This window comes from Pyxicephalus adspersus, chromosome 4 (assembly GCF_032062135.1).
Source record: "Pyxicephalus adspersus chromosome 4, UCB_Pads_2.0, whole genome shotgun sequence".
In the NCBI taxonomy this organism is placed as follows: domain Eukaryota; kingdom Metazoa; phylum Chordata; class Amphibia; order Anura; family Pyxicephalidae; genus Pyxicephalus; species Pyxicephalus adspersus.
The window spans coordinates 124,279,221-124,296,326 of NC_092861.1; the positions used below are offsets into that span (position 1 = coordinate 124,279,221).

General features: G+C 38.0%; 1 protein-coding gene across 4 annotated transcripts in view; it reads left to right on the forward strand.

Moving 5' to 3' along the window:
- The window catches only part of COMMD1 (copper metabolism domain containing 1), a 76,158-nt gene that overhangs the window by 20,410 nt on the left and 38,642 nt on the right, over positions 1-17,106 (forward strand). For 3 of the 4 annotated variants that reach the window (XM_072409532.1, XM_072409534.1, XM_072409535.1), the window contains exon 2: positions 2,847-3,131. In XM_072409532.1, coding sequence (XP_072265633.1) covers positions 2,847-3,131 — 285 coding nt within the window. Of the gene's footprint in view, positions 1-2,846; positions 3,132-14,583; positions 14,659-17,106 lie in introns of those variants that run through there. The other variant, XM_072409533.1, reaches the window with a different exon arrangement.

Genomic DNA, 17,106 nt, shown 5'->3' on the forward strand with positions numbered 1-17,106 from the left:
ACAACCCACAGTACAGCCAATTGGTACATGGTTCTGACTCTATGTAGGTATAAGCAGGTTTAGAATGAGCTCTCTAATATGAAACTCAACTAGTTCCCCTAGTTCTCCTTACTTTGTCCAGTCTGGTCTTTTAGGGCCTCTTGAAATATTATAAGTTTGATATGCCATATGATTTTTTGTGATTAGGCATGAGATTTTCAGCAGTGGGATTAAGTGGTAAAACGTTCTCAACCACTATGTTGGCTTGAAAAAAGGACCCTGCATGACCCCAAAACATTAGCTTTTCAACATGATGTGACATTGCTTTTATATTGAAGCAATAGTCCTGTACTGTGAGGTCGCGGTAACTTTGTCTTCTGTCAAATCTTGAACAAAAACACATTCCTGCAATTAACATTTAAATAATTCATTTCCACTCTTTTTTTCTTTTTTTCACAACAATCACTTATTTGTATCCTTGAATGAATTGTTTCCTTTTAAATAATCATTTTTCTGAAAAGTGTCCAGCAATCATACATTAGTCTCCCACAGTAGCACAAAAAGATAGAGACCTTTGTCAATATCTGATATTAGAAAGCCCTATTCTTGGTCCCCACATGGTGCTTGTTTGTTTCCATGGACCTGATTTATTAAAGCTCCCCAAGGCTGGAGAGGATTCACATCACCAGTGACGATGGGTGATCCAGCAAATTTGAAATGGATCTGGTGCAGGATTTAAAACATTTGCTAACTAGATTGCTAGATCATCCAGCTTCACTGATGAAAGTGTATCCTCTCCAGCCTTGGAGAGCTTTAATAAATCAGGCTCCATGTTTTTCCAGTCCTGAGGTTTCCCCATCAGACCATATTTTCAATATTGATTAGATATAAATCTAGACTACATGACATGAAATTGAAAAACAAAATATTTACGCCCTTGATTCATCCTTGTTGGTATTCTTTAGTTCCTCCGGTCTCTTTCTTGTCTACTTGCACTTGGTCCAAGATCCGTTGCATGCCATTGCTCTTGAAGTTGACCCTGCCAATTGTAGCCACCACTCTGAGTTCAAGTAACACATGGAAATGAAGGAACACGATTTGAAAATGGAGACAAAATACCACCCAAGAACATAAAGGAACTGAACAAGGAACCTTGTGTCGGGGCTTCTAGATTGTGTTTTAATTAAAAGCTTTAGGTTTAAAAAGAACAACTTTTTACATATCTTTAATTTGGTAAAACATATATGAGATTTTCTCTTTAAACAGTTCAGCTCTCACTCCTGCATATATACATACTTTTTATAGACCAGAGCATTTTTTTTTTACTGAATCCACGGTCAGTATTCAATTACCGGTATTAAATGTATCAAAGATATATATATATATATATATATATATATATTTGCCAAACAATGCTTTCCCTTGGCAATATAGTCAGGAAAAAAACACTTTTTAAATTAAAAAAAAGGAGGTAAGGAACATGATTATTTAGGGCTTATTAGGGTTAACTAAGGACTTACTAAGGGTTTAACTAAGAACACATAAAAACAAAAAAGACAGAAGTTGACATAACTGACCTCATACGCAGAACGAAGATGCTATGAATAAACCAGAGCAGTTACAATGTGTAAAAATAATATTTACTACATCATTACTCTTCTTGACACAGCAAACTCTGTTCTGAAAGTGTAAATTTACACATACTTTACAAAAGCTGGCTGCCATTTGTGTATAAATGCTTGTGGAGAGCTGGCATTCTACACTTGACCAAAGTATCTAGATAAAGTTTTTTGGGGTTTGTTTTGCATGTCCAGCAATCATTTGGATGAGCTTGATATTGGCTAATGCCACTGGAACCCAATGTAACAGGTATTGTGAGTCATTGCTAATAAATAACAGGATACACACTGAGTTTTATGTTTAGCAACAAAATAGGTTACTTGTTTCATTTTACAAGATGAAATCTTATTAGTCGTTATATGTAACGTCTGGCGCTCCAGTTTTAATTGTCCCATCAGAAAGAAATGCGAGCTGATGATTTAGGCTGCGTACGCACAAGAGATAGTCATCGCCTGAAACCAACAGTTGTGCTCATCTCGGACAAGAATCTGATACATGTACAGCAGTCACCCAAAATGGATTGTCAATCTGCCAGAGGGAATCCATGAACAACAATTAGGAATGACCGCTATCTAAATCAATGGAGGAGAGCACAGCGGGGTGCCACCTGCTCAACCTCCCCTCTCCATAGAGTAGAATGGGCACTGTGTACAGCACTCATTCGTTCATCTGTTTCTAGAAATGAGCATGAAAGTTTGCCTACAGTGACAAAAATCTTATGTGTGTATGAAGTTTGACTTTTCAGCCCTAGGAGCATAGCTAGAATTTAAGACTGTGTAAACACCTTTAATAATTGTCGTTGGAAAGGATCTTTCATGATTCTTTCCAACGACAAAAGACTGATCAAGTGGTGTACATACAGCGCCGTTCTGCTCTATAGAGAGGGGAGGGGGAGAACGACAATGCGGCCCTCTGCTGCGCTCTCTCCTCTTCGCTTCTATTACTATCTTTAATCATCAGCCAGGACAGATCCATGAACGATGAGCGCTGTACACACACCAGATTCTCGTCCTATATCAGCCCTGAGGCGATTATCGGACAAGAATCATCTTTGTGTGTACCCAATCTAAGACTATGAGGTTTCGCGAAGAAAGTCCTATAGGTATTAAAAAGGTCTGTGGGTGAGTTCATTTGCTAGCTTTAACCTTAAACCAAAATGATCAAACTAAATGGACAGCTGTATGATATCAGTTCCATTGGATTATCTCTGCATGGTTGACAAATTCTTTTTTTACCCTTTTTTTCAGTCCATAGTTTCTGCTGATATGGATGCAAACCAGATTGAGGCCTTTCTGACAGCCCAGACTAAAAAGCAAGGAGGAATCACAGCTGAACAATCTACAGTCATTGCTAAATTTTGGAAAAACCACAAAAAGAAGATTCGGGAAAGCATGATCAATCACACCAGATGGGAAAATACCCTCAAGGGCTTAAAATGGAGGATTGATGTAAAATCAAATTCCAGGTACTCAGACCAAGTCAACAATTCTGCTGCTGCTGTGGTAGAGATGGAGATCGGGACAAACGACAAGGTAAGCAACATCTCAACCTATTAGTGTTCTGCACACAAAGCCCCTCATTGGCAGGTGTTGGGATTATTATGTTGTACATCTTGCTCTTTGGATCCTGGCAAGGTTCAAAAGGACCTGTTACATCCTGCTAAGCAAGCAAGATGCTTTGTTTTGGCTTTGCAAGGCCTCATTTTGTTCTCCAATTTTAATAAGCATTTTGTTAATGAGACTTGGCAAATCTGTATATCATGGAATTACTTGCTGTTTGCAAGTGTTATAAATGTGGATAATGAAACATCTAGAACAAAATGGCAATTAATATTATTTAAAGTACGCAGGTGAAACATCATATTTAGAAAGATGTGGCTTTTTGTGTACGACAACCGAAAAAACAGTTCAAATATCAATTTATTAAAGTATCATAATAAAAATTAATTTAAATACATTTTCAAAACACCTATCGGTGTAGGCCAATTAAAAGCATAAGCCAAAAACGATGACGCATTTTGCAGAACAACGTCTGCTTTATCAGATGAAAGAACGTTATGGAGATTGGTCTAGGCACATATATGGTTCAAAGCAACATTTTTGATTCTGAAATGTTGCTACAACTCCAGATGTCCGAAGATAATATTTTAAATGTCAGCATCCATAAAAATATTCAAAGAGGTCCCTTATAATCACCACCTGAGTGCTCCAAATTGGCTATTAGCCTTATTGCAGGTTGATGCTTGTCAGTATTGATCACCCAATACTAAGGCTAGTGTTAAATCAGGAGGAACCCATAAATCAAATCATAGATGTACGTCCTACCACTCACCCTCAGGCTAAATGCGAGGGGAGGAAGACACCATGAGGGCGGATGTAATCAAAGAAATCAGTCAAGCTCGTTGCGCTTGTGCGGTCGTTATCACACTTTACACTAAAAATAATACCACATACTGGTCTAAAGCTGCAAAGTGATTGACCAAATGTGTTAGGGAGCTTCTTTTGCTTGCCAAAGGTTTTGTATTACTGTTCATCAAGTTTCTGAGATTTACAAAGTAAATAAATTAAAGAATGCACTGCAAATATCGCCCTTGCACAGGCTGCTGATTAGAAAATGAAAGAACAGTGGACAACTGATGTTGTATTAATAATCTCTTGTAATTATGCTTACTGGACAACCCTTTTATGTAAGGTAAAAATTCTGTTTAATTGTTTAAAAAAAAAAAAAAAAAAAAAGGTGCAACACCGCCCCTCTAGGCGATCGAGAATGAATGGGAGCGCAGAGCCTCCCGGGATACCTACGCCACGCATCCCAGGAGGCCAGGATAACACAGGACCCGATGGAAGAAACCTCTGGACCAATCGACTGCTTTTCCAGATTGAAGGTAAGTGTATTTTTTTTGTTTTGGGTAGTTTTTGGATTTACTTCCTCTTTAAGCTTATGCTTTCGTTTCAATCTGTATGTGCAAATTGCACTCCTGGTTAATCCAAAGTTTTATGCCTCCATTTACCAGTGTGAGTTATTGAGGACATAATCCAATAAAATATTAATATTATTTCAATAATAATAATTCCTCCTGTAAGTTCTAAGGCGGTCGTCAGCAAGGGGAAAACACACAACAATTGCGAATAAAAATAATATATTGTTTACAGAATCATATATGCAGTAAAAGACTTACCGTATTTTTCGGACTATAAGACGCTCCGGCCTATAAGACGCACCCAATTTTAAAGGAGAAAAACCTAGAAAAAAAAGATTCTGAACAAAATACTAAAAAATCACTCTGTGTCAATGTATCCCCTTCTAATCACTCTGACACAGAGTGATCAGAAGGGGATACATTGACACAGAGTGATTAGAAGGGGATACATTGACACAATGTATCCCCTTCTGATCACCCTGTGCCAAAAAATCATACTCACCCGATACCGCGATCCCGCGATGCTGTGGGCTTCTTCTTCTCCTCGCTCTCCTCCTGGCTGCAGCGCGTGGCTGGATCAGCCTGCTTATGGGATCGCGGGGGTATGCATGTCGGCTTCTCCTCGCTCAGAGGAGGAGGAGACACGCGCTGCAGCCGGGAGGAGAGCCAGGAGAAGAAGAAGCCCACAGCATCGCGGGATCGGGTGAGTATGATTTTTTTTAATTACCAGTATATTTAACATGTATTCGGTGTATAAGACGCACCCACTTTTCCCCCCCAGTTTTGGGGAAGAAAAAGTGCGTCTTATAGTCCGAAAAATACGGTACATAACACAAATATAAATAACAAAAATACAAAGATAAATACAACACATACAACAAATAATAACAATATTATAAAAAAGTTATAATACAGGGTCTGTCTCCTACAATTTCTTCCCACCCAGCTTAAAAAAAATTCTGCGTGGAACACTGCATTGCATACACTATTACAAGCCTGGTTACACATAAATAAAGTGTATATAAAATTTATATTACAGATTTTAATAATATTTAGCCATACCCTGGAAGTCTTACAGTATGGAATCCGACTGTTCAGGGAAGTATGAGGTTCTAATTGACTTGAAGCATATCAAAATATATATATATAATTAGATGTACTGGTTGTTTAAAGTGTGTATGATTTATCATTTTATCTGAGTTTTTTGATTGAACTTAGAAGCTGAAAGGTTTTCAGCTGGGGCAGCTGAAGCTTTTTAGGTTGCTAACATCTGAATTGTGTAAGAGAAAAACTGAGCTGTCGTATACTATCAGTTTGATCATCTGTGTTTGGAAAATGCAATGATAATATATTTTATAGACAAACACATTTCTTCTTTTTTCACATCATGCATATTATATGACTTACATTTTATGTAGTTTATGCATTTTCTATGATCTCTGTCTTAGATTTGTCGATTAATGACACTTGCTTCATTTAATAGATATTAATTTCATATGCAGTCACCTGCTGTGCACAGTAATTGCTATTTAATGCTTTTCTTGACTGATCAGAAATACTGATCTTGATATAAAATATCCTTGTATGGCAAATCTGAAAAGAATATGTTGCTGTACTGAACTATTAAAATGATCATTTCTATAGACCTAATGTGTAAAATCACTGTAGTGTGTATGATGTCCATAATAAACATCCAACACATTAACTTTAACGGTAGTGATTACACAAGTGCATGTATGTTGCAGATTACTGAATAATATTTTATTGTGGGAGACTGGCACTAAAAATCTGTGTCTCAGATCAGTGTTTCTTGACCTTTTTACCATAAGGGACCACCTTGATATTATTACTATTATTACACAGTATTTATATAGTCATATTATGCAGCGCTTTACAAAGTCTATAGTCTTGTCACTAGCTGTTCCTCAAAGGAGCTCACAATCCAATGTCTCTACCATAGTCATATGTCTTGTATACAGCCTAAGGTCAATTTTAGGGGGAAACCAATTACCTAACTGCATGTTTTTGGAATGTGGGAGAAAACTGGAGTACCCAGGGGAAACCCATGCAAACTTGGGGAGAACCTGCAAACTCCATGCAGATAGTGCCCTGGGCAATTTCAAACCTGGGACCCAGCGCTGCAAATGCCAGAGTGCTAACCACTGAGCCACCGTGCTGATTGAAATGACTTTCAGGTCCTCAGTAAACCGCTGCTGTAATCAACAACTCACAGTACATTAGTGTGGTGGTCAGTAGGAAGAATGCCTCTTACATTGATTCCTAGTGGGAAGAATGTCACCCTTACAGATAGCCAAAAAGATCATTGGTATCTGTTAAACTGACCTGAGAGTCACAAATTCTCCAGAAACCCATAGCAATTGTGATTAAAAGAGGCAGATATCTAGTAAAATTTAGATTCCTCCAGTGCTTGCATTGGTTGGTGCATTTAAGGTAGAATTGGAAGATCATGATAAAATAAAACATATACAACACATGCACATTCTCATTGGTTATATTTATAAATGACATTCAGGCAGCCCTTCAAAAAAAAAAAAAAAATACATTTCATGCTTTTCTATCGCACTGCCCATGCTGATGACCTTTGCTGCTTTTAAGAGGAAAGCTGTTAAGATAGTTAGGTTCATGTGACCCTTTAAGAAGTTTCAGGTTCTTGTATCCTCTGCTGCATTCCAATACACATTCAGCAGTAATGACTCAAAGATTGAATGGACCACAGAAAGTAGCTAGGTATGAAAGTGTGCTGGAGGGTAGAGTGTCATTGAGTATCATTGATCTTAAACACACCTGATTTAGATGGCACGGGCAGCGAACATGAAAAAATTATTTTCTTTATACAGGGATATCTTTATTTTATTTTTTCAAAATAGTGACCACATCATTTTAAGCAAGAACCAAAATTATTCCTTGATTTGATATTTGTCTATCTATATATTTTGACAGATAAGACGCCAATGAGGCAGGTAAGTATGCTTATTGCACAAGGCACAACTCCTGTCACTTTCTGTAATAAAGCCCTGCCTCATCCCAAATTTGATTTGCTTTATTTAAGGATGTTGTGTATAATTACAAGTAATAAAATGAAATGGGTTGCAGCCGTGTCCTTAAAATCCAGTTCCCAAGAAATGATTTCCAACTCTTTGACCTTCCTGTGCTAAATGACAGGAAATTATCCACTCCTATTTCTATAAAAAGTTTTTTTCATTTCTTTGTGAGTCTGGGTTTTTTTTTGCTAGAAGGGATTTAGTAGTGAGTCTGTCACTACAAACAGGCCAAATACAATACAAGCAAATAAGTCATTGTATGGACTCCAAGGACATTTCCTGGACAGCAGAAGTATGGAGTTAAATAGAAAGCCTAATATGATAAAGCTGGCTCCCATGCACATTAAAAGGAAAGTACCCAAAGTCCTTATATCAGTATTTTGTAATTCCCTATGCAGCAGCTCTTTCCCTCCGTAAGACTGGGCCAGCTTTATAAATCAGGCAAACATTACAGCAGTGCACATGTGCCTACAGTACACATGTGAATATAACCTGAGATCAAGGAGGGTCTGTTAGTGCAGTTAGTGCAGTTAGTACACTGCTGCTTTGCCACCATACAATTAGCAGAACAGGAACACTCTTAACTATTGCTCTTGACATACCAGTGGAGGTTGTAACATTGTATTATGAAAGTTCCCTATCTTGTAGGGAACATACTTTTTACCTTTTATTCTCCCTAAATAATAGCCATAAACTTCCTTGTGTTTGCGTGTGCCTAGCACTCCTTTGCATACAGCTTCATATTTATAACTGTATCTGCAGGGTAAGTCTAAGACCCCACTGTTTGAGACTACTAGAATTAGGAAATCAGGAGTAAGATTTGGTGGTGTCATGCTCTTTGTTCAATTTGGTTATATTTGTCTCTTTTTTTTTCTTTTATAACTTAGAGTTGTTTCTAATTGTTCACCTTTTCTGAATCTTCTGTAAGCCATAATTATTTCAGTTGTAACAGAAAGCCTAACGGAGGTAACTATTTTGTTCACTTGGCTCATAGAGAATCGTTTTTGGAAATGTATTGACTAATCGCACTGACTACCACAACATTTATTCTGGGTAACAAGTTGCTCTTTTTTTATGGTTAGAAATTCCCAACCAGGTCAGCCAAAGTACCTAAGTGATTATAACTTCCTGTTATATGTTCCTGGCACATATATATTTTGATCAAGCTAAATGTACTTTCAGGAATTTAAAAAAGGAGATAGTGTAGAGCATGTCTACGGCCAACTTTTCTTGGTCATAATAAAACACATTAAACATGATTTGAATAATATATATATATAATTTAATATAAAAGAGAGAGAATGTGTATCAACTATTCACATTTGAAAGAGTGGGGCTTTGTTGTATGTTTTTTTCCGCTAGTAAAATCCCAGCATTCACCCTCCAGTAGTCACAATCACTAGAGATTGTAGAAAGGAGTGTCATAGTAATGGACTGCACAGAATATAATTATAGTTTCTTCTATATACCACACCCGTTATTCCCTGTGTGTAATGATCAATGGCTAAAGCCAGTGCAGTTGCATGTGTTTTTGATATCCTTTACGCTTACAGACAAACACTGATTGTTTTTTTGCACTTTGCTATTTGCACATGAAAAAGAATGTATATGTTATTAATAATAGATGGCATTGTTTTTGAGACAGTGTTGATTTTTTAGTGGAACAACATCATTAGAATAGACATCGGTGGAAAACTCTCTGTTTTAGAAAGAAAAGTAACATAGGGGACATATAGCCACTATATAGCACTATTATGCAGAAACCTTGCATAACCTGCATGTACCTTAGTATATCCTTGAATATCAGGAGCACCTTCTTTACTATTTCTTACATTATCTAGTAGTGTAAAAATGTTTTTTTTAGGCTATGTTCGCTCTGGCTATTAGGTTGCAGGGACAGGGGGATTCAAGGGAGACGCTACATGCAGCCACTCTCCGTGGCTGCTCCATAGAGAATGAATGGGGGCAGCAGTGAGTGCTACCAGTACCTCTTAATGCTGCCACCTGTTAAATCTGCAGGCACTGGTTCTTTAGGAACCAGCACTGCTATGCGAGTGACCGAGCTGTTAGCAAGGTGCCAGCTGCAGGGAGGCACGGGGGGCCACTTAATCCCAAAGCAGGTCTGAACCCAGCCTTAGGTTGTCAAAGCAACTTCTAATGTGTAAGAAAAGTGGCATATATAATAAACAAGAATAAAATTATCTTGGATTACCTACCAAACTTTTTGACACATCTAACAAGTCACGTAATGCTGAACTAATACTAATTCTTTTAATGTTAATCTACTACTAGCAAACCTTCACAGACATTTTCTTTTAATGTTTATTTGCAGCTGCTGCAATGATGGAAAATATTGTGTTGATAGATGGTATTTAATGGAACATTTTGGTTGCATGGATGAATCTGTTTTAAGATTTGGAGGTAGTCCAAAGATAACTGAGAGCAATAAACTAAATTTTGCATCATACTCCTTTCTTTTGTCAGCTGATGACATTTTGTCATTAAAATTTTTTCCTGTTGGTTTCCACCTTAGGCTTTTACCTGCACATTCTGAATGTTTAAAGTCTTAGTTGTGCAGTCTTTAGACATCTAAAGGGAAAAAGCATGCACAGAATGATTAAAATTCTAACTAGTGCACTGACCTTTTTGTTGGAGAGACATTTATTGATCTGAAACCTGGAATACCATATTTCCGAAAGATAGAGTATGTGTCCACAAGAGTCTTTGCAATCATTTCTACTATGTCAAAGATTACTGTCATCAACAAGAGAAGTCTACTTAACAACCTGAAAGCGCTGGAGTAATTGAGTGCGATGACGGCAGTACCCATCAAGCAGAAGAAAACAGAAATCATGGTGTTACAAAGGAAAAAGCACAAGACAAATCAAAATTTTCTTCTTTTACATGAAACAACTGCATTATTGGTTTATTTAGGAGCTACACATATCTTAGCCTAGAAACAACCTGATCTGAAAGTTTAAACTAGTCACGGGATCCTTAAAGGCAAGACATATTGAAACGTTTATCTCATCGTGACGGCTGTACCACCAAAACCCCCAGGTCTGGCCTCTAATTTATAACAGGGTGTCAATCCTCTCTAGGACTCCAGCCCAAAAGAGATATTCTGTCTAGAATCCTGCAAGCACCAACAACTCTGTTGGCACACTCCCAACAATGCTTGCCACATAAATCTAGGGGGGTTCCCTTGATTGATTTGAGTGAAGAAGAAGGCACAGGAACCATTAACACAGCAACAGCCCCAATTCATATCACTATTTAAGCCATACTAGCCAACAAGGAACATAGCAAATAGTGTTTCCTGATGGAGAAATGAAAAACCAACACCCAGGAAGAGGACTATGGCCATGTTGTGACCAAGGGGCCCTGAAGGATAACGATAACTTTCACTATGGTTCCCCAAATAGTTAGCATTGAGAGACTCTAAGCTGTACTCGCCTCTTATTCCTGGTATATTATCCCTTAGCCCTAATAATGTAACACCCCCCCCCCCCCCCCCACACGAACACACACCACCACAAAAACCTATAATAACTCCTTACTTTCTTTATTAATATTAAAATATATTTGATACTGCAAATAAGCATATTTGGTTTAAATATAATGGTAGTGTGTAAAATAAAAGAATGCTTAAGTCTGTTTTTTGACCTTGCCTATATCTACTCATCTATCTGATTCCTTTAGATCTAAACAAAAGAGTTGCTGGTGTCACAGTAAATACAAAGTCAGTAGAGTGAAGGGATCTTCCCCTCTGATCTCATTCTTGCTCTTCAAACATTGGTTACTTGCACTGTACTTTGAGTACGGAATGAAAAGTAATAATAACCAACCATCAGTGACCCACTTTACACTCATTACTGGAAGAAGTTAATAGCAGTCATAGTTGGGGGGGTAGGCTTACAATTCTTCTTGTGGTCTTGTGGTCTTTTAGCTACATAAAGCTTACCTGTCTTTGTATATACCAAAATAAGTTTTTAACCTTCAAAACTTTGCTTAAAGAATCAACAGATGCAACAAAACACTTTTATTGGTATATTCAACAAATAGAAATGTATTGTTGGGGTTTACATTTAGTTATAGAAATCAAGGAGAAAACTTGAGAGTAGGAATCTCTGGGGAGTTTTTCTCTATTTGCTTAGCTATCCCTTTCAAACTAAGTCCTTAACAAAAATAAATAAAATACAGAGACAGTTGCACTCAGTGATTTCCTTGTGAATACTTTACTGGCTGAAGAGGGTAGAAAAATATTACCTCTTTTCATGTAGTGTTTGGTTTTCGATCTGGCACAACTCACAAGGTGGAACTTTTGTGAAAAGTTTTATTCACTTGAGAGAGTAAAGCCCTGCTCAGCATGGATAATGACCTCCTTAGTGTTTGCTTTTTCATTGGTCTTGAAATTCAGATAAACACAGTAAAACATTCTTTACTGGATTAGTTGGTGATTTTTCCAAGACCTTCTCTTAAAAAAAAGTGTAGTAGAACTACAAATTCATTGATGCTGACGTACAAGACTGGAGCAGAAGATGACGTGGCTTTTGCTTTAACCCATTTTTTTTAGATTTTAGCTTGTTCTAGGAGAATGAAAAAAAGAAAATTTTTGGCTGCACTGGGCAATTCCTCCATCGTTCACTGTTGAAGTTTTTACAAACTATTTTGGTTATGTACACACTTAGGATGATTGTTGCTAGAAACAATCTTTTGGATTGCTTCCAGTGACAGATTAATGAATGAGCGCTGTACATACAGGGCCGTCTTGTTCTATGGGGAGGAGGGGGATAGGACGAGCAAGCAGCGCCCCGCTGTGCAGTTTTCTATTGAAATGCACTATGTTTGTTCCCAATTGGTCGATCATTGTTCCGCCTGAACGGATCACTGAACAACGTTGTGGGACTGCTATACACATTATAGATTTTTGCTAAAGACCAACGGTGTTCATAGCCTTTGACATGAAGCAACAGGTATTGAAAACACATTACAACGTTATATTAGAAGGTTAATTTTGAATTGCCTGTGGAGTCTCCCTATTGATAAGTGAGGACTTCTGTCCCTGTAGGATTGACTTTACACCTATTTGCTTGTGATAATGCACATTATTAGAGGGTTTTTTTGTTTTGCCACAATGCATGTTAAAATGCTACATTTGTGTATTTCTATTATTTCATTGGTTTACAGCTATGAAAAAGAAAGAACAGAGCCAAAGGACGAGGAAGAATTTTACATAAAATTAAGTTACCAGGAAAATAGTTCACATCAGACTTACATTTTTCTCTAAATATAACCTTTTTAAAGTAAATGGTCACAGTTTGCAAGTGTTGTTTTTACTGTAGTGTTATTGACTTACCATACATATAGATTACATGCTTTTTAACTGCTAGGAACATTGTAGGCATTAGAGAATGCAGTAAAATATAATAATCTCAATAATCCAAACTCTGGTAGTTTTGCAATAAGGTAGAATGATCAGGATCAGCAGGATTCTTAACCAAGAAGCAGATAGCCCATATGTGTAATATATATGTAAATCTGATCTCAAATATAATTACTTTACTAAAAAGAACTTTGATGATTTCAAATACATCTAAATAATATTTTAAAAGAAAACTATACAGGTAGTCCCCGGGTAAAGGACATCCGTCCTATGGACGCATCCTAGATATGAACCGGGCTTCCCTGCTCGCTTTGTGCAGGATGGAGGCTTGGAGGGGGTCGGTTTTCATGACTTGCCGAAGAAATCTTTTGCTAAACACATCTTACGATCTGAGGTTGTGGGTGATCCTAGGGGAGTGAGCTCCTTCTGCAGGCTCTTGAACCTCTTTAATTACCAAGACAAATTCTGCAGTTGTTTCTTTTTGCATATTAAAGCACAGCTTTCTCCAGAAGTTAATGAATGTCTAGGCTTAATAAAGTTGTTTTTTTTTTTTTTTTTTTTTTTTGCTTTTCTTTTTGCTTAAAACAAAAAAATATCCACTTACCTTCAAATCCACAGGACAGTTCGATCCATCCGGAGGTGTCTTCCATTAGGTCCTGGCATCCGAGCCGGCTCACCGGGCATTGCCATCTTTTCCTCTCTTTATCCGGGGTCTTCTTCCTACGTCACCTAACTAAGGCACGAGATCGGGTCATGTAGGTTGGAAAAAAACATGCCGATCACACTCCACATGCGTGAGATCAGCAAAGTTTTTCCTTTTCACATACGTAGAAGGAGCACCCAAAAGCCTCTCGGGATGTATGATGTAGGTATCCCAGGAGGTTTATATACTATAATAAATAATAAAGAGCAGCGGTAGCCAACCGGTGGACAGTGAGAAAGTTTTGGTGGTCTGCAGAAAAAGGACGCCCCTGGAGGGGCGCAGCGGCCAGAGCTGCGGACCATGTCTCTTGTACGGATCGCAGACTCAGGGCGGGTTGTGTCTCCGAACACAATCTCCCCACTCTCCCATTGCAGGCTCAGACCTGTGATGGGAGAGTGGGCGGGTTCTGGCATCATGACGTCACTCTGGGGGCATGTGCGGTCGGCAGTCAATGCATTTAGTGGTCTATAAGTCCGAAAAGCTTGGCGACCACTGGTATCGAGACTAATATTGGTTCTTAAATCTTAGTGGAGGCCGAAGCTATCTGTGAAAGCCAGGCCTGACCACTGGAAGCCATACATGCAGCATGCAGCTTCAAGGGGTAACAAAGATTATCATTCTTTCAGCACCAGATAATGTACGTAGACGTAGTAATCTAATTATTACAGACATGAATCAATCATGAAAATGTATTAGGGATTAAACCTAAATTCTGGCCTTAACGGAAGTACTTTCTATTTTTGTACCTTTTTGTATAAAAATGGCTTTTTTAAACCATTTGTATCTGGAGAGCATTGGGGCTAGAAAAAAATTAGACCATCTATTTGCCCTAAATTGTAAAAAAAAGTGCTCAATCTCCCACATGTGCAGTGATATGTGCAGTAGGATGAGTACTTTTTTTTAACATTTGCAGGTTGTCACGTCATGGTTTCCGGACCTTCCTGTCCAGTGCCATAAAAAGAGAGAAGCCTAGACTTGCTGGGCTCAGTTTGTGGATGGATCGAGGGCTTTTCACCAGTAATAGTAAGTGATTTTTTTATTTTTTTTTTTTTGGCCTCACCGGGCAATTCCTCGTTCCTAAAACTATTTTGGTTATGTACACATTTAGGATAATTGTTGCTAGAAATTGCTGCTATTTATTTAGTGGATATACTGCCTGTCCATATTCCCACAGGAATCTGTAAACAATCATACAAGTTTCTTAATGTGCAGTGCTGTATGATTTTTTCACGTTATTGGCATTGTTTGTGTATGTGATGGCACTTTTTTCTCAAGCAATATGCCAAGTGAGAAGTAGATCCCCATTTCCATAACGGGTATGTCACAGCACAGTGACATTACCAGGTTCCTTTTTTTTCTGGATTTTCCTTATGAACTTTGTTTTCCAGAAAGTAAGAGGCATTTTAATACAGAAAACTGCACCCATGTGAACAAAGCCTTAACCCATTTGTGACGAGCTATTTAAAGCCTTTATTAAAAAGTAGTTAAGCTGTTTTGCAACACAGGTTTTACTGCTAATAACTTCCTAAATTACATTAAAACATGGTGCATTTTTTAATCTAAGGCACTATTTTTATTACCAACTAGGTTATATTTTTAAACTTTGTTATAAAATGCCCCTGTTAGTTTTATCTAGACATTATGGTGTTTTCAATAAAAGTGGACCTTGCATAGAGAGATTATGTAGGCTGCCATTGCTGACCTAGTTCTAAAAAAAACAGCTTTTCTGATCCTTGAGCTTAAATACCCTCTGAATCACTGACCTAGAATTAATTTGTTATTGGGGGGTTCAGCTTATCACCACACAGTTGTCTGCATGTTTGTTTCAGGTGTTTGATTGCTGGAACCAAAAGATCAAATTTGCATTCAGGCAATTAGTATTCTAAGTCTAGTGATGGCAGTTTATATAATCGCTCATGGTAGGTCTGCTTTAAGCACAGTGGGCCTGATTTATTAAGCTCTCCAAAGCTGGAAAGGAAACTCTTTCATTTGTAAAGCTGGGTGATCCAGCAAACCTGGAATGGATTTCTTTAAAGTCGCAAATGTTCGGAATCCTGGACCTGATCCATTCTAGGTTTGCTAGATCACCCAGCTTTTCTGATGATGAATTTTGTTGTGTTCTGCTTATTCAGTAAAAGTTCCTTAAAAAACAGCTTAAATTGCATATAGAAAATCATTGACAGGATGGGGTTGCCTCTGACTTGTTCCAGCATTAATCTTGGTAGGCAATAGCTGGCTGGCACAATTACATTAACAGGTTTCCAACTGGAGGGTGCTGAGGGAAGGTGGTATTGTGGGTGCTGTGAAGGGGAGTATTTGCAGGTGCCTGGGAAGGCGGGTTAGGGTTCCGGGGAGCAGTGCAGGTGGCGTGGGACATGGACATTGGAGGGGGCCGAATGGTTCTGTAGGGGGATGTGAATTCAGTTGGGAGTGCAGGTTCTGGCATCATGATGTCACTCTGGGGGAAGTTTCTTCCCCTTTGAGTGACACATGGCTCCCCGCGCATGCACTGTCCGGATTCGGTGGATTTAGTGATCCGCGAGGTCAGAAAGGCTGGCGACCACTGGCTTTGACCTTTTGAGAGCCTACATCCTCACCTAGGTACTATATTACTGGATTACTCCTATATCTAGGCAGAACCTTCTTTGGGTGTAGTGTGGCTTTATAGGCACATATGCCAAGAAATGTGGTGTGGCAAATTAATGAGGTAATTTGATAATTACTGAAAACTTTAGTGAACACTTACTCAACACAGATGGGAAATGTCATGTACAAGATATGTTTATGATTACTATTTGTAGCTATTATGGTAAAAATAAATTCCAGTTCCCTAGAGGCAAATGGAGAACTGTGTTTCTTTGAGAATATTCCAGAATTTGACCTCTGGGTATGGTTGTCAAAGTAATTACAAATAAGATATTTTAGTTTGGAATGAAAGAACACTTTGTTACATTTATAAATCATGTGAAATATATTTCAACTTAAGTAAAATACAAAATCTGCTATTTCACATGCTATAAGAGGCACTTGTGTTTTGCAGACCATCTGGTATTTTCATCTTTATATTGACAAAATGGTGATTTGTTTGTCCCTTCAAGTCCCTTCAAGTATAGGTTTACCTAAAGCTAGTGGTAGAACAGGTAATACACTGGCTAAAATACCTTTCCTGAAGGAAATGCTACTCTCTGTTTCCCCAGTAATACTTGTTCAACTGGAAGTCTTGATATTTGTGACTCATACAGTATGTGATGATTAGTTGAAGCCATCCCTTCTATTATTCTTTATTCATTCCACCAGGGATTCAAAATTATAGGTATTGGACCACTTTAAATGTACTCTAAAAACTGTAGTTTTGTGTGGACATCTTGTGGGTTAAAATTCATCTTCATCTTTGAATAGTTTGCTTTTAGGGCTAATGTCAATACTTTTTAGACAG